At 48.0% G+C, this 21488-nt stretch overlaps 1 protein-coding gene across 2 annotated transcripts in view; it reads right to left on the bottom strand.

The window, feature by feature from the left end:
* The window catches only part of RPH3A (rabphilin 3A), a 105988-nt gene that overhangs the window by 19894 nt on the left and 64606 nt on the right, over window positions 1–21488 (bottom strand). For both annotated transcript variants that reach the window (XM_037816807.1, XM_037816808.1), the window contains 8 exons: window positions 18289–18418; window positions 16958–17044; window positions 15253–15418; window positions 12589–12741; window positions 5518–5604; window positions 4160–4228; window positions 2881–3120; window positions 900–979 (listed from right to left, as the gene is read on the bottom strand). In XM_037816807.1, coding sequence (XP_037672735.1) covers window positions 900–979; window positions 2881–3120; window positions 4160–4228; window positions 5518–5604; window positions 12589–12741; window positions 15253–15418; window positions 16958–17044; window positions 18289–18418 — 1012 coding nt within the window. The remainder of the gene's footprint in view (window positions 1–899; window positions 980–2880; window positions 3121–4159; window positions 4229–5517; window positions 5605–12588; window positions 12742–15252; window positions 15419–16957; window positions 17045–18288; window positions 18419–21488) is intronic.

The following is a 21488-nucleotide window of genomic DNA, read 5'->3' as shown; positions in this document are numbered from 1 at the left end:
GTATGTTGAGCTGGGAGTTGTGTTAAACATTTCATACCTCATTTGTCATCCAAACTGGGACACTTTTAAGAGTGAAAGGGGGAGCGGTTGATTATGACAGCAAGGCAGAAGGAGTGGATGAGACCACGCGGGCAAAGAGGGACACAGGCCACCGCTCATTTGATACAATCATCCTCACGGGCTGGGCACTATTATTATTCCCAGTTTACAGATGGGCAGACGGAGGCACAGAGGGTATAAGTAACTTCTTCCAAGTCACACAGCAAGGAGGTGGCAGTGCCAACATTGCAACCCAGGGCGCCTGGTTCCTGAGCCCTTGCTCATTTTTCTACGTGGACCAGACTGGAGGGTGGGGGAATCCTACTCAATTACTTTCTGGGAATTGCACTGGAAATCACCCAGCTTTCCTCAGCATCTGGAATTGACTCAGCTCGCTACCCCTGGAGCCTGGCAATGCATTTCCTTCCTCATTTGACTTTCCTGCCCCCTTGGAAGCCCATACTAGTGTCCTGGTATTTGCAACCACAGGCCCCTGCTCCAGCCTGACAGCCACATCAGCAGAAGGAGCCTGGGCAGACATTGAGGGTGGCGCCGCTCCAAGGCCATGCCAGCTCCCAGGCAGTGGCAGTGCCTCCACGGTCCCCTCCATCATGGTTGGGGCTGGACAGTCTCCACCCTGCCCTTCCACCCCAGGAGGAGGCTGCAGGTGAGTGAGAGCCCTCTGGGATGACCCCTGGAGGAGGTCCTCACCGAAAGGAATTTACAGTGGTCAATGACTGCCGTCTTTCCATCACCGTCACTGTCACAGATGGACTCGGCAATGGCAGGAAACAGGCCTGGTAACATGTCCCCTCCCCAGGTCCCTGAGGAATGCCAGAACCTCCTGAGTGGTCACCCACCTTGGCCTTTATGATGGTGCACTGTAGGGAGCTGTTGTCCTGGTCGTAGAGAAGGCTGAATTCCAGGGCTCCCAGCGTGGCTGAAGGGGGCCGAGACAAGAACCAAGAGGATGTTTGTTCAGTCATTCAACAAATGTTCCCTCAGCATTCACTACATGCCCAGTCTGGGCTGGGCACTGAGTCTACAGAGGAGAGGAGGGCTCGGTCCCTGCTCTGGACACCCTGTCTGGCAGAACCCCATCTACTTTGGAGCCTTCAGCACATCTGTGATCAATTAATCATCTGAGCAATTGCCTAGTTAATGGCTTTTATCCTGCTAGGTTGAGAGCCTGTTGAGGGCGAAGGCTGGGACTGTCCTGTTCACTGTGCACAGTGCAGGGCACAGAGTAAGTGCTCATTTATCTCCTGAAGGAATCAATGAATCTTCGCACTTGCTGTTCCCTCTGCCTGGAATGTTCTCCCCCTAGATCCTCACAAGGCTGGCATCTTCTCATTATCCAGCTTAAATGTCACCTCCTCAGAGAAGCCCTCCCTGATCATTCCATCGAATGCAGCCACCCTCAGTCTTTCACCCTATTTAATTCCCTTCATGGTGCTCTATCTCTAGTATTATCAGCTCCGTTAGTCCCATTTGCCAGGGTGTCCCTGGTGCCTAGAACACTTTGAGACACCTAATGGGTGCTCAATTAACACTTGTCAAATTTAGAAATGATTGACTGAGGAGCAGAGAGTCAAGTACAGAGGCAGGCTTGTTATAACCCCCCAGGAGGCTCATCACAGGGACAGGCAGCAGGCTGGGAGGGTCGTCCATGCTTGTGGGTCAGCAAAGGCACTGCGGGGAGCAGAGGCTGGTGCTCCAGAATATAGGACCAGCATGAGGGAGGCAGAGAGATGGGGGGAGGGGGTGTAGTGCAGCCCCCAGACAGGCGGGAGGGGGCAAGGTACAACTCCCCCTACTCCTTCAGGTTGAGACTGCAGACCTGACCCGTGGGAGAGCCCAGGAGACCACGGGACACTCCACCCGGCCCCAGCCCTGATGGGCCACCGCAGCGGGACTGATTGTCAGCCCCTCCACTCGCTGGCTGGGGGAGCTCGGGTGAGTCCCTGAACCCCTTGGAGCCTCTGCCTCCCTAGCGGTAAAGTAGGAATAGTAAAAGCAACTGCTTTGCAGGGTTGTTGGGAGGGTAAATGAGCTTATGCACAAGACACACAGAATAGTGCCTGGCACCAACCCAGAGCTCACAGGTTCTGACTCTGCTCACCCCTGATGCCCCTGTCACATCATGTGTGATTTTTAGCTATAGAATAATAATGGTTTCCAGATTACAAAGCACTTTCTCAGGAGGCACCTCAGTCTCCCCTCCCCTCAGCCCTGGGTGGGAGGCAGTGCTCTGCTTCCCATTTTACAGTGAGTGACAGGACGATGGACTAAGGCCAACCAAGGACCACAGCCTTTGGTCCATTTCTTCTCCATGGGTCCAGACTTTCCACTCCGCTGGGAGCTCTTGGAGTGTGCCCCTGCCCATCCATGCCTCCCTCCAGCTGATAAAGGCTGCCCCAGCTTTCCCCTGCTGCTCTCAGCCACATCCAGGAGAAGAAGTGCCACTGGAGTGTGTGTGTGTGTCACACGTGGCTCTGGGTCTGTGTAGGAGTGGCATGGAATAGAGGCTTAATGAATCATTGAATGGATGGATGCAAGAGGAAATGTCCAGCAATTTCAGAATTACTTGTAAAAGACAAAAATTGAAATCTTTTGAAAACTATTGAAATAGATATAGCACCTATTAGTTAGACAGCTGATATCATTTTTTGAATTTAGTATGATAACTTCGTATCTTTATAACTCGGTTAACCCATTGATTAGGTTTGGCATGTTGGGGGTCTGGGGGTGTACAGGGCTATGCCTGGAATGGTTGCTGTTTTGCTGGGGTTGATCCTGAAGCTACTTTTGCCAGACACTTCTCAGTTAAGTGCCACCTACTTGCTTCATCTGAATCATAGCTGTTGGTTTCTTCATCATCATCCTCTGGGGGTGGTGGCTGGTGGGCAGGAGCTACAGCAGGCTGGGGTGCAGCAGCAGAGGCTTGGGAATAGGGGCCTGGGGGCTGGCCGGCTCGGTCCTCCCTGGCTCTCACTGCTGAGTAGCCTCCAACTCCCCCAGTTCTCTCTTCCCGTGGTGCAGCAGCAGCCCCCGTATAGCCAGGGTCACTCGGAGCCATCTCTGCAGGGTGATGGGGAGAAGACAGGAGAGAGGCAGTTGAATCACTGCTCCGTAACAGCGGCAGCCAGTGCTACAGCATCTCCATGAGTTAGGAGCACGTACTGTATACCAGGTGCTTTGCAAACGTTGCACCAGAACCACCCACAGCCCTGCAAGGGGTGATGATTACTTCCAGTTTACAGGGAGACCCAGGATGTCATTCACCGTTCGCAGAATGTTGCCTTTGTCAAAGCCACCTAGGGAAGCTTATGAAAATGCAGGTCCCTGGGCCCATGCAGACTCAGCAGGCTGTGCAACAGACCTTGGAATCTGCAAGCTGACTCAGAGGTAGGCAGAACAGGCCTCTTGGGGGTGCTGATCAGTGGAGTGGGTGCTGGAGCCAAAGGGCCTGGGTTGGAATCTTGGCTCTACCCCTTTCCAGCTGTGTGACCTGTGGCCAGTTTCTTAATGTCACTGAGCCTCAGTTTCCTCATCTGTAAAATGGGAATACCTGAAGGTGCCCCAATAAATGAAGCCATTATTTTAAAAAATTATCTAATATATGTGCAGCATCTAGGACAGTACTTGGTGAATTAGAAAGCATTGAATCAGTTGTAGAGATGACGACGATGATGATGAGGCATATAAATCACAAGTAATCATCACTATTCCTTAGTGTGGACTTCATACATTCTGAGGCAACATGCTAAGGTTTTATATGTATTGGTTTGCTCAATCCTCCCAACAATTCTGTGACGTAGGTCCTATATTATTGCCATTTTTTAGATGCAGAAACAGGCTCAGAGGAATTAGTGCCTTGCTCTGGGTCCCACGGCCAGGAACTGAAAGGTGGGGTTTGAACCCAGGTGGTCTGGCTCCAGCACCCGAGCTCCTAACCACTGTGCACCAACATCCTCCATCTGATCTTAGCACAGATTTTCGAGGGGCACCTAGAGCTCATCAGGAAGGCCTCGGGGTGCAGACTGGACCAAGGCCTCAAGGGGAGCGGGAGAGAGATTAGCATGGCCACCCAGCAGCCTGGGATGAAGCGAACACTTGCCTGCTCTCCGATCTGGAAAGCGACCCGCTGGTCTTGGGCCAGGGCTGGGTCTGCTGCCTCCTGGTGGCCCTGAGTACGGAAAAGAGAGAAAGGGATGGAGCAGAGAAGGCTGCATCTTTTTGGTGTTCCCTCCTTCTCCCCAGAGTGTCCAACGTCCTCATTTCACGGGTGTGGGCACCGACCCAGGGGCAGCAGGGGACGTGCCGAGGCGGCCGGGGCTGTGGGACCTCCCTGACCCTCAGTTTCTTCATCTGCCAAACAGAGATGGGGCTACTTGCTCTTCATGTTTCACTGGTTTTTATGTGCTTCATGAATGATCAGAGTGAGAATAGCTTGTGAGATGATGGAAAAACTGGTGCTTTGGGTTCATTTTTGTGTGGGGTCATTACTGGTCCAGGATTCTTTACATTTCCCAAAGCACGTGTGGGGTGCGAGGGAGCCACAGGGATGGGGCCTGGCATAGCTTTCAGTTTCAAGTTGAGAAAGCTGACTTCTGACACTGGTTCCACCATGGGGGAAGTCTCCTGGGATGCTGCTCGGTCTCTAACCTCTCTCTAACTTTTGTGCATTTCCCTTTTGAATAGAGAACAGGCCTCAGGCCCGGAACCTTCCACAGGCCAGAGTACCTAGTAGTTCATGACACTGTTTGATATTTTTACATTTAATTTTATGATCACTCTCTCTTTATGGCAAGAAATACTAGTTTTCCACTTGTGCCATTGCCATAGGCTGTTTTTTTTTTAAACATAATTAAAAATTTTAACTGTACAAAATAGGCATTATTTCTATGGTCCCACACAATCCATATTTGTTTAGATTTTCCCATGTTATTACCCATTTCTTTGCTCACCATTTCTTCTTGACTTTCACTACACTACTGGGAAACCTGCATTTTTATTAAAGTCTAATGGCCTTAAAATTTCCTTGGGAGACAGAGAGAGGATTTGTAATAGCAACCTCTCTCAGTTATATTTTTTTAAGTGTGCTACTTTGAAGAAAAATAATAAGGAAATAAGAGGCTAGGTGGTACATGTATACGATAAAAACATAAAGTAGACTGTCAATGTCCAAAGGTGGGAAATACGGATCAATGAAGTATTGTCACCTCTTGCAGTTAAGTGGGTAAGACACACACTTACACACTCACATGTGCTCACACACTCAAACTCACACACTCCAGCTTCCAAGCCCAGAGGATTGCTCATTCTAAGGGTCTCAGAAGACCTTAGGATTTAGCAGTGGCGGCAGATTTACAGAAAGCCCAGCGGGCTCTGCGAGCAGGGAGGGGAGTCGGGCAGGGCCGGCTCACGGGTGCATGACAACCTGGGCAGGTGGCTGGGCGGGTGGGTGGCAGGTACCTGGCTGCCCAGGCTGAGATGGCACTGGGCTCTGCGTCGAGGCCGGGGCAGCTCTGGAGGCCTGGACGGAGTTGGCCCTTCTCAAACCTGCACAGGATAGAAAGGGAAACAGCTCGCCATTTTCCAGACACAAACACGGAGGAAACGGAAGGAGCATGGGTCTCGTTAGCCTGGCTGACGAGACAGGCCGCCTGGATCTGGAAGGCGCACAGCTGCCGCTAGCTCAGTCCTGAGACTCTACTCCCTGCTCCAGTGGCTTCTCTCTTTTTAATACTCAGACACCCTGGGTGAATCACAGCAGTGACACGATCGTGAAAAGCACAGGTTCTGCCAGCCTGACTCCACCATGTGCAGACTGTGTGACCTTGTGCAAATGACCAACCCTCTCTGGGCCTCAGTTTCCTCTTCTGTTAAATGGGATGATGGTCCTACCTCATAGGGTTGTGGTGAAGATACAATGATGCAATATATGAAAAGTGACCAAACTGCCTAGTATGTGGTAAACACTCAACATGTCCTATTATTTTACTATAGTTATTGAAAGAATCTGGTCTCTGTCTTCGCATGGACTTGGCTTTGCATCCCAGCCTTTTCCTTTATAAGCCGTGTGACCTTGGGTTGGTCACTCACCCCCTCTGAACTTCAGATTTCTCATGTATATAAGGGATCTCACAACCCCACCAACCTCAAAATAATAATGGGTTAACATTTATTCAGTACCTACCATGTGCCAAGGACTTCACATACAGGAATTTAGTTAATCTCTACAATCATAACTCCTTGAAGCAGGTACTACATTATCTTCATCTTACAGATGGGGAAACCGAGGCACAGAGGGTTTAAGGAGCTCACCCAGTGTCTCTTGGCTGGTTAGTGGCAGAGGTAGGGTTTGAACACAGGCAGTTAGTTTGTAAGCCTGTGTCTGTACCTGAGCCATCACATACTATTGCTTCCTGCAGAGCTGCTGGAGATCGAATGGGGCAAAGTACTAGGCCGTTCCTGGCACCCAGAAGGTTTGACATTCAGGGAAGAAAGCCCCACACTCCCTTGCTTCACTGGGCTTGATTGCACCTTTCCTAAACTCTGCTTTCTGCTGATAGATGCTTGAACATTTGTGACAGAGGGCACTTTGCCACCCCTGGCTGGGGGCTTCCAAATTACCAGGTTTGGTCCCAGTGTCCTGCATTGGTATCACGGTTTGTTGGTTCATTTGGCTCCTTGTTCATTCATTCATTCCCTCATTCAACAAGCATTCGTTGAATCTACCAAGTGCCAACCCCTGAGCAAAGATAGGTAAATGGCATCTTATTTCCCCCAGGAGCATAGGGCCCAGATTGAATGTCACACACTGAAACAATGATTTTAGAAACCAAAAATAACCAACATTTGATGAGTGCTTCAAAAGCATCACCTAGCAGAATCCTTGATGTCATGGGTGATATTATGGTCTCCTTTTTATAGCTGAGGACACACAGCTAGGAAGCAGCCAAGGTGCGACTTCCGTCCAAGACTGCGTGACCCCAGCCTCCAAGTCCTTAGCAATTAGGCGATTCCTGCCCCAGAAGGCAGACAGCAAATAGCAAACACCGAGCCCGCGCCACGTGCCGGGCACTGTCCTGGGATCTCTCCAGGTATCGGTTCACTTAAATCTTTAGAGTAACTCGATGAGGTAAAAACTATGATTGCTATTATTCCCATTTTACAGGCAAATGGAAGCCCAGTGTCTTGGTTTGAAATGGGGAACACGCAACCGGTAAATGGCAGAGCTGGGATCTTAATCCACACCATCTTTGTTCTTAACACAGAACAGAAACAGCCATATATGAAAACAAGTGACATCACGGGGGATGGAGAAGCAGGAGGCACCTCTCACGGCAGAAATGGGGACCGCTTCAGAGCGGAGGTGGCTTTTGCGCTCAGTCCTGAAGGTTGCACGGGTTTGGGTGTACCAATATGAAGGGACACTGACAAAGAAACCACCTCTTTGTAGCATAAAGAAGAGTCAGAATAGTTGTGATTTATTTCAGGGCTGTGGGATGGCAGCACTGGCGGGCGCTGGGATTACTGAGGGGAAAATGCAGAGCTGGGTAGCTTCTTGTCAGGAGTTAGGGCCAGAGTTACTGCTCAAACTCAGCCTCTCCTCATGGAATTACTTCTGGGGTTTATTCTGGTTTGCAGGTGAGGGTGGGTGTCATGACTTCTATTGCACTGGAAGGGCACTGGGAGGGCTTCTGGACTCCAAAAGATTGGGAAGGGCTCTAATCATCCCTTCCTGAGGTGGCCCAGGTGTGGGGGAGAGGGACACAGACATGTCCCTTTGACCAATTTTGTGTCACCAGGTGGAATTTGAGTACCCAGCACGTGACCACACCTGTGCTAGATGTGGGTGATATAAAAATGTAAGAAGGTGGCCTTTCCTCTGTTCAAAATCTATCTATGGCTCCCTAGTACCCTCAGTATAAAGTCCAAACTCATTTACCTGGTTTTTAAGCTCTCAAGCAATTGTTTTCAAACTTCAGCATTCATTGGTCATCTGAGGAGTTTTAAAAATGCAAAGTCTTACACTAATACTAGGAATAAATAATTAGCAGCTGTTAAGAACTCTGGGCTGTATTATGTTATGACAATTTTTTAAAGTTTAGAGTGATGGGGATTCTACAACTAAGTGAAGATAATATAAGAAACTGACCATTTAGCTTGGGATAGAATATATATTAAGTGAAATTAGGAACCCACTACTTAATAAATCAAGCCCTTGACTTGAGGCTTGCTCTTGTAAAACTCAGGGTTGTAAATGGAGGCTGAGCCCTCCTATAAGTATGCCTAAGAGGCACCTCCAGGGAATCTCTTTTGTGGCTCAGATACGGCCTTTATCTCTGTAAGCCCAACTTGGCAAATAAATTCATTACCTGCCCCCCCCCCCCCACACACAATGAGGGACATGACTCCCAGGGGAATGAATCTCCCTGGCGACATGGGACATAACTCCCAGGAATGAGCCTGGCCCTGGCAGCGAGGGACTGAAAGTGCCTACTTGACCAAAAGGGGAAAAAAGAAAGGTAACAAGCTGAGGTCACAGTGGCTGAGAGATCCCAAATAGAGGTGAGAGGCTATCCTGGAGGTTTCTAGCTTCTGCAAGCTCCAGCTAGACATCCCAAATGGCCACAGCATCCCATGCCCTTACCAAAAGTAGTCCCCAAATACCTAGGTCCCTACCATCAGATTCTATTTGTTTTAAAAATGTAAAGTCTGTGGTCCAAACTTTGGTAATTCTGATTTAGTAGGTCTGGAATGGGTTTGAGGGACTGGCCCTTTTAATAAGCGCCCCAGATATATGTACCTGCATCCTCTTCCGCTGCTCATTCATTTTCCAGCCGGATTGTCTAACACACACTCCATGCTCTTCTGCCCTTTACACATCTGCTCATGCCATTCCTCCCATCTGAGATGCTCTCCCTTTATCTCTGCTTATCGAACTCCAGTCAGTTCTTAAGGCTCAGGTTAAATGTCACCTCTTCCAGGAAGCCTTCTTGGATATCGTTTCCTTCTCGAACTGTGTTTGATTTCCTTGCTGTCTAAGTTCCCACAGCACTTGATACTATTATGAGTTCCTTTCACGTTGCCTAGTGCTGGGGCTACCTGGGGTTATAGATTTTCCTCCCATCAAAGGCTCTGAGATCCTAGAAGGCAGGGGCTACGTCTGCTTCTCTCCATTCCCTCTATGGCCTCTAGAACCTTGGGCAAATGGCCTAACTTCCTTGTGTTTTAGTTTCCTCACCTGTAATGTAAATGGGCCTTTAAACATTTAACTTCATTTTCTGATTGTTTGCTTTTCATATATAAAATTACAACTGCTTCCTATATTTTAATCTTGTATTCTGTGACCTTATAGATTTTCTACAAAAATAGTCACGTGACCTGCAACTAGAGACAGTTTTCCTTCTTCTTTTCCAATCTTTATGCCTTATATATACATAGTTGCCTTATAACAATGGCTAGGACTTCCAGTACAATGCTGAAAAGAAAAGATGAGAGTGGACACCTCTCATTTGTAAAACGGGAATAATGACAGCACTTGTCACCCAGCCTCATTGAGAAGATGAAAGGGCTCACCCTGGTGTCTGACATAGAGTATGTGCTGTACAGACATTTGCCGTTATCAGGACAGTAGGCGATCAACGAATGTTGGGTGGGTAAATTAATACTATCAGCTACTGACAGTTCAACTGGGTGTGGAGGGAGCAGGATAATCTCACAGTGGAGAAGGAGCCTTGACGATTTTATTCTCATCCCCAAGTCAAAGACCACCATGGCACATTGGGGATGGAAGAAAAAGTCTCAGGGAATTAGCCTGGGGCAGAAGCAGAACTACCAACTGGGCATATTGGGGAGGCCATTTTGGCTCCAATAAAAGGTGATTTTTTTTTTCCCCCAGTTCAAGCCCTTTTGCTTGGCACAGGAAGTCTTGCACAACCTGGACCCCTGCCAATATTCCAGGCAGGGCTGTGAGGTACAGTTGTACAGGTTGTGTACTGCACAACTCTGCGGCAGGGTGGGGGAAGGGTGGTTCCTCTCTCACCGCTCGCCCCAGCAGTGCTCAATGCCATGACCATGCTGACTACTTTTAGCCTTCTGACCTTGCTGTGTTCTCTCCCTGGGCCTTTGCACATGCTATGCCCTCTGACTGGAGCACTTTCACCCCCCTCAAGCTGCATCTCCTGTCATTTGGCTTGTTGTTTTCTAAGTTCTCCTTTAGAAGTCATCTCCTCTATGAAGCCTCTCTGGAACTCTTGAGCCCGGGTTAGGTGCTCTTCTGGGTTCCCAGACTCCTTCAGGGTTCTTTTGAGGGTTTCATGTGGCAATGGCAATGCATATAAAATATTTAGGCTAGTGCCTGGTGTGCAGTAAGCACTCTCAACTTGAGTTGTTGTGGTTGTTCTCCTTGCCGTCATCGGCTCTGTATGGTGGCATCATTGCTGCATTGTAACGCCCAGGTTACTCAGCTGTTTCTCCCACTGGACCTTGAGCTCCCAAGGGGAGGAACCACAGCTGTCGATCACTTTAGCTCCAGTACTTACTTCTAGGCTCGGCAGGTAGTGGGGGTTTAATATCTACTTGCTGAATGAGCAATGTGTGAATGACAGCTGGAGCCCACCAACAATAAAATGGGCAGGTTCCTGAGGTGGTGGGTTCCCATTACAAAGAGCATGAGCAGAGAGGGTGATCAAGCCTCTTCCCAGAGAAGCTCTGAAGGGATTTCCACCGTGTGGTTGAGGGTGGATCCTCAGGTTCCAGGATTACATCCTGGGACAAGAGAGCTGTACTGGGAATTTGTTACACTGAGCTGCTCTCAGCCCCTCAAGTGGGAGTTACAGGGAGCAGCTAGGAGCAGGGGCTCTGTACAGGGACCTCCTGGGTTTCAACACTAGCCTTGCTTCTACTTCCACGTCACTTTGGCAAAGTTGTTTCTTTGAGCCTCTCTGGGCCTCATCTATTATTAGGATGGTTATAATATTACCTACCCCCAAAGAGTTATTGATGGCATTAAATGAGGAAATGCATGCAAAGGCTCAATCACAGGCCTGAAGCAGAGTAGGTGCTCCGTGGAGCACCTATTGTTGTTTTAACTACTGATTCAAATCTGTCAACACTCAAGAGCCCACACTCAACCAGAATCTTACTGCTGGCTGGAAAATGAGCTACAATTACGGCGGATGCTCAAAAAAATATTTGGAGATACAATGAATTAATGGAAAAAATCGTGTCACTAATATCAAACCAGAGGGAGAGATTTTGGCTTTAATATGTTTTAGATGGTGATAAATGCTACATTAGACTCTGTGTGGGGACTCAGAGGAGGGAGCAAGTATCTCTGCCCGAGGTGCAGCAGGTGGATACTAGAAGCTTCAAGGATGAGGGCAGCATTTGTTCAGACTCCTAGAGGACAGCAGTTCCAAATATGGCTGAGGAATGTCATGTGACTGTCTCTTTCCTTAGGAGGCAAAATAATATAGAGGTTAAGAACACAGGCTTTAGTGTTGGATAGAAATGAGTTTAATTTCTGTTTTAACAAATTATGAGCTGTGACCTAGGGCAAATGGCTTCACCTCTCTGATCCTCAGACCATTTTCTCTAAAATTGGGATAATAAAAGTCTCGTACCTGGATGATAGGGTTGTGGCAAGGATTAAATGATACAGTGGTATGTGGAGAGCTTGGGACAGTGTCTGGCACAGAGTAAGCACTCAATAAATATTCTATGATGTTGCAGATGGACCTGTCTCTGTCTGTGTGAGCCATGGTGAAATAGGGGTCTGGGAAATAGATTAAGCACAGGATATGCACTCAGACTCACTCTTCAAGAGGAATAGTGATCGAGGTGCTAAACCAGTTCAGAGGTAGAAGGCCAGAGGTCAACATGGTACCTAAATATTCAGCCCCTGTGACTTAGACCAAAACTCATCCCCTTGCTACAAAAGAAATAAACCTGCTCCAAGGTCTCACATGAGGAGTTATGGGTATGGATCTCTCCAATCTAGTGGACATTTCATCCAAAATTCAGGAATCAAGGACTCCCATCAGTGGACACTTGCCAAATAAATCCACCACAGGGGAGGCCAGAAGTTCTGGGCATCTGATGACAGCCCCCGTGAGGGATCTCCTGACCAAACTGACCACGCTTCAAGGACAGTAGAGGCCACTTTCAGGGGAAGAAAGAACTTAGATAGACCTGTGAGAGTGAAGTCTCCTTGCTTTGCTCAAAGCCACGGGCATCCCCGCCCCCCAGGTAGTTTTTGGGGGATGGAGGGCAAGAACTTCACATGCTTTTCTTGCATGTGGTATTAGGGTAAGAAAAGGAAATAATCAAAATTAGGGATGCGTGGAGTCAGAATTGCCTCTGAATACTGTCCTTCCTCTACCACAGACTAGGACCAGCCACTAGAACGGAACATGACACATAGTAGGTGCTCAATAAGTACTGAATGAATAAATGAGTAAAAACACCACCCTCCTCACTCGCTAGGATTCGCCTCCTCCAGGAAGCCTGTCTGGATTTGCCCAGCCCTCTCACCTGCTGGGCTCCGGCTGGAGTCACTGGCGGCCCCACCCTGGCTGTGGTCCCAGCTCTCCGACTCCCGGCTAGATGAGCTCATTCGTGCCTCGGAGGCCCTGCGTGTGGGAGGCCCATAGCTTCCTCGCCCAGGAGCAGAGGCCAGGTCAGGGCCTGGAAGGAAAAACACACGTTAAATGGAGAAAGGCAAGGCAGGAATTCGGAGAACGACTTCCATTCCAAAGAATGAGACAGAACAGCAGAACCCACCTGTCTTCTGACCTGGACCCCTCCTGTCTTCAGTGTCACCCAGAGAGAAAGAGAAATGATGGGGAGTGCTGGTTTCCTGGTGTCCGGGGAGCCATTACTCAAGGAGCACACTAAGGGGCCCATCCGCCACTCCCAAGAACATGTGTTAAAAAATTAAAGATCCTCCCTCCTAACCTCCTCTGATGTAGCTCAGGTTTACAATCTCATATTATTTCCTTTGCATATTAAAAACACATATGAGGATATATAAGCTGATAAAAGAATAAAATGGATTCATTGGGTACATATTATTCTAGAATGTGCTTTGTTCACTTAATTAGATTGTCTCCAGGACTCACTAAGCTTGCGCCTACCTCAGGTGCTTTGCATACAAGATTCCCAAATGTTCTACCGGCTCTCTCTACTTCGGTGTCTTTAGCCATGTCAGGTGTTTCTTCAAACGCCTCATACAAGCCTTCTCTGGCCATTCTACATAAAATGGAGCCTCTGATCAAGAACTATCTCCTTTTCCTGCTTTAGTTTGCTCCCCCAATCTTATTGCTACCTGACATTATATTAAGTTTGTATTTGTTGTTTTTTGAGCATCTGTTTCCTCCACTAGAGGTGTAAGGGCAGGGATTTTGTCTGTTCACCAGTGTATCCCTAGGGCATAGAATAGGGCTTGGAACTAGTTAGGTGTTTAGTAAATGTTTGTTAAAAGAATATTGAAGGAGGACATCATGGACATAATTCTAAATCTACAATATACATTTATATCATCCCATTTTAAAAGATGCTTAATATACCATGGGGTGGATATACCATAATAAAGCCAACAATTCTCATATTAATGAACATTTAGATTTTTCCATTGATTTTTTTGCTACTACAAACACTGATGCAATAAATATACATATATTTTTACATCGGTACTTTTATTGCTGTCAGATATACTCCCATATAGAAACTGCTGGGTCAAATGGTCTATGTACTGCAAATTTTAATAAACTCAGCGATGTTACATTCCAAGAGACTAGAGGGGACTTATAGTCCTACCAACAGTATATAGAGGACCCAGTTTCCCACACATGCACCAGCACTGGATATTATTATCAATATTTTGTTTAGGTGCCACTGTGCAAGTGACGTTGTTGCTTCTTTCTAATGGGGGGAATGAGTATTATATCAACCACATTTTCACAGTTATTTTTTTTTCTAGAGTTTATCTGATAAGTTAACGTATACCACTTATGTATGTATATGAGTCTGTGTTTAGGTGATTAACATTATATAATATTAGCCAATATTTACTAAGAGCCCTACTCTGCAAAGCATATTACATCTAGTGTCACGTTTAATCCTCTAAATAACCCAATGAATTACTAATCTTATAAATGAGGAAACAGAGTCTCAAAGAGGTTAGGTCACTTGTCCAAGCTCACACAGCTAATAAGTGACAGAGGTGGAATTCAAACTCAGAATTCTGGCCCTCAGAAATCCAAGCTCTCAACAGTTACGCTATATGACAGTCTTTTCAGCCCACAGCAGGTAATGCTTGATCAGGAAGAAGGATGCTCAAGTAGTGGGAACTGGGGACTCCTTGGGGGCTCGGTGTATGTTGACATTTTGGCTATTTTCTGCAAGGAGTAGAACTTTCTCATGCCTGGTTAGGAAGAAAATATCTGCTGATTTCCTTTTGGTTGCCAGGCACTGTGCTGGATACCTCAAAAAGTTATCTTATAGGAGATACAGTTTGGTGCTTCGATTTTTGAGACCTTCACCTATAATCTTTCTTTCTGAAGCACTGTCTGCACTCTACTTCAGAAATGTCTTTCAGACCAGATTTCATTTCTCAGTGTTAACTGAAATTATTGAAAGGAATTTATCTGATCAGTCCTAGTGGTCTCATTCAAGTAAAATGTAGTCATCGTCGTTTTTAACTGTGGTTGCTTTATTCAAAAAACATATTGACACTCCCATTTTATCATTTTAATAATCATATACTTGAGTAATAGTGGTAATATCAATATTAGTGCTAATTTCCTTTCTATTCATCTTTCCCTTTTAATTAGTCTAATTTCAGATTTGCTGATGGTTGATAGAGGAAATATCAGGGGGTGGGAGGACTTTCTCAGCAACTCTCAAATCCATCCTGGCTCCAATGTGTATTTTGGTGGTGGTGGTGTCTCTCCCAGTTCCTAACTTTAATTCCTACTTCTGTTGTACCTCTAACTACTCTACCAGGCAGCCTGGCATTGCTGGAGAGTTCCTTGTGATACCCTCCTGGGAAGGATGTATGGTGAGCTGTGAAGGGGACATAGGCTGACTGTCCACCGACTGAGTAGAAATACAGACATGATGACAGGACAATCTCCAGGTAGACCAGTTGGCCAGGAGCTGTCCTTCGTCCTGAAAGGTTGAGCTGTTTTGTCCTACCTCGAGCTGGAGGCCGGGCAGTGTGCTTGGGCTCAGGGATGGGCTGCTCAGGGGTAGCAGGCTTGCTGATAGGTGGCTGGGGCGTGGTCTTCTTTATAGGCATGGGCTGTGGGAGGACCTGTTTGGGGAAGCCCTTGAAGAACCATGCTCCGGAACGCTTCCACACCTGGGCGAGAAGTAGGGGACAAAGATGTGGCAGCCCAGCACTGCTGCTCCTGCCTTCACGAGTGCCAACTGTTAACTTTACTCCTTGCTCTTAGCATACCGACATAAGAGCCATCGCAGTTTCTTATCAGTACACAGCCTTCATCTACACAGCAGCTCTGAAGGCTCAATAACGAGGGTCTGAGTGTGCCCATTTTCATGATGGGGAAAGTTGGATGCCAGAAAGGTAAAGGAGGGGCCCAAGGTTACAAGGTTACACAGCCAGAGAGTACAAGGACAAGGGCTGGACACCATGTCTTCCGTCTCTCAAATGTGATACTCTGCACGGGCTGTTCTAAAGAGGGTTACCCACCCACGACCTCCCTAAGGCCTCTGGCCTCCTTCCCTGCCTGTGGGTTTGTGTTCCACCTAGGAGGATGTGCTGAAAATCTTCTATTGGACCTTCAGATCAGTTCTCCATCCTTCTCGCCCCTGCTCTGTACCCTAACTGGAAGGCTGGCCAGTATGGACTGCAGTAACCAGACTCTCTTGACTTCTGTCTCCCAGGTGGCTGTGGTCAAGGAGCTCACCAGTGGAAGATTAGAGGAAAGGAGGAGTGTGAGGTTGGGGTACGTATCCCTGTGGGCCCCCACTGCCAGGCTGACAGTGATGGCATTCCTCTGCCAAAGGTCATGGCTCCTGCTGGGGCACACCCACCTTCCAGTCTGGAAACTGCTTCCTTCTCCAGCCTTTGCTCCTAGGAGTGGTAATGGCTCCCCTGGGGTGCTTTACTGTCCCTTGCTGACTTTCCTGGACTGCCCAGTCCTGTGTAGGCAGCACCTGTATGTATTGACCTCTCCTTGGTTACTCTGTTGGGCTTTGCCATCTGTTTTCTGCAGGTTTGTGGCTGATACTGAGGGGTCATGGTCATGGGACATTCTCAAAGGCAGGACTCTGCAGCAAGGGTGAGTGGTGAGGAAACCGAGAGACGGAGAAGGGACTTAATTGGGATGACATGAGTAATAAAAGGCCACATTCAGGGCTGGGGAAAAGAAGGATTCCCTGGGAGAAACAAGCAAAGTAAAGAGCCAGTGCAGAGAAAGAAGTGTGAAGGGTGAGAGGCAATGAGAAAATGAGGAAGAGGGAAGAAAAGGAGGTAAGGATGAGAGGAAAGAAGAGCTCAAGTAGAATGAGGCAAAAAAAAAACTGGAGACAAGAAGTGGAATAGAGGGTAAAAGAAAGAAAAGACGGTGGGAGAAGAAGACCCAGGAGGTTAGAAACGGGGAAGAGAGAAGAACTGGTTCCTAAGGGTGAGGAACAAAGAGGGAAGAAGGGATGGAGAAATGGAAGAGAAAGGTCCCAGAAGGGGAAGAAGAGAAAAGAAATTCATTCAAAACTCCCCGGGGCCATCCCACCAGTGTTCACAGTGGATCTGGTTCCTTTCATACCAACTGCTTATGACTCAAGACCTGCTCAGCTCCTCCAGCCCACAACTGCTACCTGATTTCCTTGGCTCCAGGGAGAAACGGGGAGCTGGGAAAAGAAGGGAAGGACCACTCACCTCTCTCTGCTCGATGCAGATTTTGCAGAGCCACACGGGAGGTGGGCAGTTTTTGGAGGTCTCTACCCCACATTTGGTGCAGACATTCTAGGGACAAAACATAGCCAGGTGCACATTCAGGGACGCCAGGTTCTGAGCCGACAGGAAGGGAGGAAGGGTTGGGAGGGGTGGCAATGGAGCCCTGTTCTCTCCCGCTGAATGTAAAGAGCTAGAACACCCCTCCTTTCCTCAAATTCCCTCCATGAGCAAGGCCAGTTAGAATAAAGTTACAATTTGAGTCTTCATATCCAATAACAAGAACTTGAGTCGTTCCCAAGCATTGGGTGAAGGAATTCTCCAAGGTGCCTCTGTGGTCTGAGTTTTCAGCATCCACACAGGGGATATCATTGATATGGGGAGGACTTTTTAAGAGGAAAGGCTGGAACTTCATTTTGTTCATTAAATTATTCTTTCTTTCCAAGATGGGTCTGAGGCCACCTAGAGTATAATTAGAAGTTCAACTGCCCAAGAAGGAAGTTATCTGAGTAAACGCCACACCTGTTGTGACAGAACATGATATTTTCAGGTGAGTTTCATGACTGTCAGCAAAAATAGGGAAACCTAATAGGTCATGACATTCTCACCATCTGGGGGACTTCTGGAGACACATTTTCAGAATGGATGAACTTTCCTCAATATTTAATTCTAACTGTTCAATGGAACACCAAACAGGAGATGCCAAGTGACATGAAAGATGTCTCCAGTTGGGTTGCTCCCCTGAACTACTTTCCTGGGAATCAGACATACCCAAGGACAGTCGTATCCTTGCCCTGGAATTGTCAGGCACAGACAGTTGAAAGGCTGGGGGGAGGGCAGAGAGAACACAGAGAGACTCCCCTTAAAGAACAGGTGTTCTTGAAGCCCCATAATTCCAAGTTGGCTGCAGAGGGGCTTTCTAAGTCACTTGCACTAAAACCCAGAGTAAGAGAATACTGGGTAAACCTTCCACATATACACGTGCCCTGCATGCTCTTTAGGCTGGCAAATAACTTACTAAGCCACAAGCAGGATACTTGCAGGCTTAACCATAGCTCATGTCAAACTTTAGGCTCCTAAGGTCATCCCAGGTGGAGCTCAGCTCTCGGGTGACAGAGGGAGCACAGTGACTTCCAGGGGAGGATGGAGCATCAGAACAGCTGAGCATGGGAGCATCCCAGAAAGATTAAGTTCTGGTAACTACCCCCAGGATCCAAGCTCCACTCCCAAGCCCCAGGGCTCCCCCAGGCTTGGGCCCCGGCCCTGGCCCCTCTGCAGGTACTGAAAGAGCAGGAGGGGGTGGAGGGTGATGGTACCTTCTTACAGTCTTCGCACACCACACAGGTGGAGCCCAGCATCCCCAGCTGTTCTCCACACAGCATGCAGCGGTTCACCCCGTCCCCAGCCACATTCTTCCTCATGTTCTCCAGGCGGTCCACCAGGCGCCTGGAAGCAGAGACAGGTAATGGGGACATCGTAGGACAGGAACCACAGCGCATCTGTCCCACTATGCCACCTGGAGGCTCCTAACCTTCCAGGAGTCAGCAACTAGCGTAGCTGATGATGCTGTGAATCTTTCTGCAGAGAAAGGCACGGGCACACAACATCCTGATACCTCTTCAGAGCACTGCAGACCCTCTCCTCATGTCCTCAAAGCCAATCTGTTTCATTGACTTCGCATTATGAACATTATCTCGTCCTTTCTATATCAGGCCATCTCCTCCAAGGAAACTGCCTTCTGAGCTCCACATCTGATTATCTGATTGTCTACATGGATGGCTTCACAAGTTTTCTCTTCACCTTGGCTGCTCTCCATCCCCATCCCCAGCAAACCTGCTCTTCATGCTCAATAAACAGCACTACCTTCCACTAATTTGCTCAAGCTGGGAATCTGGGAGTCCTCCCTGACTCCCTCCTCCCCTGACATTCAATAATCTAATCAGGTTGCCACATCATATTGAGTCTACCTCCCTAATGTTTCTGGAACCCACCCATGTCTCTCCATCTTCACCTCAACCAAGCCACCATCATCTCCCTCCTAGACTATTGTGGTAAGCTCTTAATAAGTCTCCCCGCTTTTCTTCATGTCCTTCTACAATCTGTTCTCCCCACCACAGCCATGGTGATATCTCTAAACCATAAATCTGATCATTTATCCACTTAAAAACTTGTCGTTGGCTTCTATGATATCGGGCTTCCATGACCCTGCATGGTCTGGGTCCATCTGAAAGGTCACCTCTTCTCCCTGTTGGTCTTGCTTTTAATGCAGTGTGGTCATCACACCACCAGCATCAGCATCACTTGGGAACTTGTTAGAGATGCAAATTCTCATTTCCCCCCCGGACCAACTGAATTAGAAACTTTGGGGGTGGAATATGGGTCTTAACAAGGCTTCCAGGGGTTTCCACGCATGCTCGAGTTTGAGAGTCACACAACTACTAAGTGGTAAAGCTGGGATTTTGCTCCAGGCCTTCTGGCCCTGAGACCCTCTTCTTACTGGCTGTATCACAGGCCACCACACAGCTCTGTACCAAGCAGAGCCCAGAGGGTGGAGAGGCTTCCTGAACATGGGGGTCTGCGGCTCAATTCCCCTGCCTTGTGCACCCCAAGGGACCATCAATCGTTGGCAAGTGGCACACACACGGTCACCCCAGCTGGTTCTTTCCCATCTGCCTCTTGCTTCCCTTGGGTTAAGACAAGACACCCAGTAACTGCCCCATCACCTTGTTTCCCTAAAGAACCCCCAACATGGGGTCAGAAAACCTGGATTTTAGCCCTGGCCTATGCCTCTCTGGACTTCAATTTCTTCATCTGTGGGCTAGAGCAGAGGTTGCCAAACTGGGGTCACTTCAGGTTTCATAGAGCCAGTGCAGGGCAGTGATTTTGAGGCGCTGCCATACCCCATTTTATCCAGAGCATGTCGGCATTTGCCACTTTTGTTTGCTTGGGCTGCTGAATTAGATTTCCGTAGGAAAGTTGGTTCCACGGTTTTAAAAAAAAACAGTTTGAAGTTCACTGAAGCAGATAAACATCAGCATGCCTTTCAATGCACCAGAATTATAAAATATTATGAGACAATGGGGTGAGATAACGGAGGCAGGAGCTGGTAATTGCAGGTCATTTTTCTTGTACACACCTGTTCTCACCTATTTTCTCCTCCATCCATTGCCTTAGTCAGACATGATCCGACTCCCCACTGTTGGGGATCCAGAAGCACAGAGAGGTTAGAGGCTTGCCGGGGTGACTCAGCAGGGCCATCATCTAGTTCTCTGCTTCAGTAAATCACCTCTGCTTTCCAGGAAGCCCCCATGACCTCTCACCGCAAGTCAAGCTTTGCCAACACAGTCCAGGAAGAGAGTATGGGTGGATGACCCAACAGCAAACTGCAGTGGGCTCTGTGCTTTGTTAAGGAAACTTAGAAGGCTTTCCTGCCTACTCTCTGAAAGTAAGAGCTGTGGCTGCACCCACCACCTGCAAGCCCACCTGGCAGCTGACTTCCCAGGATACCTGGTCCTTCCATCGTACAATCCTAAATGCCAGAAGGCCTCATTAACGCACGTTGGACTGTGAGTGTCTCATTGGCTTCCGCGAGTGGCAGCAAATGGCATGGAAATACAGCAGATTTAAGATCATTATTAGATGTCTCAGCTCAGGGACCCTTGTTATTTGTGAATTCAGTCCAGACCAATTAAGAGAGGTGGATGTGTAGGGGAGATGAACAGATCTTCCTTCTCTGCTTGGAGGTGGGGAATGGGCAGGGGAGTCCCAGAAGCCCCCCTGTTTGGACACCCTCTCTCTAATCCCAAATCCTGGGGCTGCAAGACAGAAGCATCCAATGGCCAAAGATTTTTAAACTTGGAAATAAAACTTTGCAGGAAGTGAAGTCAAAATTATGTCATGGGAGATCCTGAGCTACAAATGGATCTTTATCCTGGTGAGAAAACATTTCAGCTGCTTCAAACCAGGAGAAATATGTGTTTTCCCTGTCTCAGCATGAGAGCCCTCTATGCACTACTGGGGCTGCTCTCAACCCTCCCTATATCTCACAATCACCCAGGGAGTGTCAAAAAGTATCAGTGCCTGGGACCCCAACTCTAACTTCCCAGCTATGAATTGGATTAAGCCTGGATGTCAGTATTTAACATGCAACCCTGTTGAGAGCCACTGCATGGGGGAACGCTCCCAAAATGTATGGTGCATCTGAGTCACCTGGGGAGGGTGTTCAAAATTCAGAGAACATTTCTGCAGCCTGGGCACCTGCATTTTAAAGTGGCTTCTTGTGTGAGTCTGATGCTGGTGAATCCCTGCCCACAGTTTCAGGAATGCTGCAGTAAGGAAAGAAGCTGTGGGGCAAAGAAAGTCATCAGGGTAAGAACGGAACACACAAGAAGACGGTCACTGCAAACTAGGTTTATGGAAATTCTCAGGTCACATGGAAAAATGCCCTCCTTATTATGTTAAGTGGGGGAAAAAAAAAAAGAACCCAGGATGCAGAATTCTTTTTATTAGATTAGAG

The sequence above is a fragment of the Choloepus didactylus genome, chromosome 23 (genome assembly GCF_015220235.1).
Source record: "Choloepus didactylus isolate mChoDid1 chromosome 23, mChoDid1.pri, whole genome shotgun sequence".
In the NCBI taxonomy this organism is placed as follows: Eukaryota; Metazoa; Chordata; class Mammalia; order Pilosa; family Megalonychidae; genus Choloepus; species Choloepus didactylus.
The sequence above is the reverse complement of the archived record's forward strand: the minus strand, read 5'-3'. Positions and strand labels throughout refer to the sequence as shown.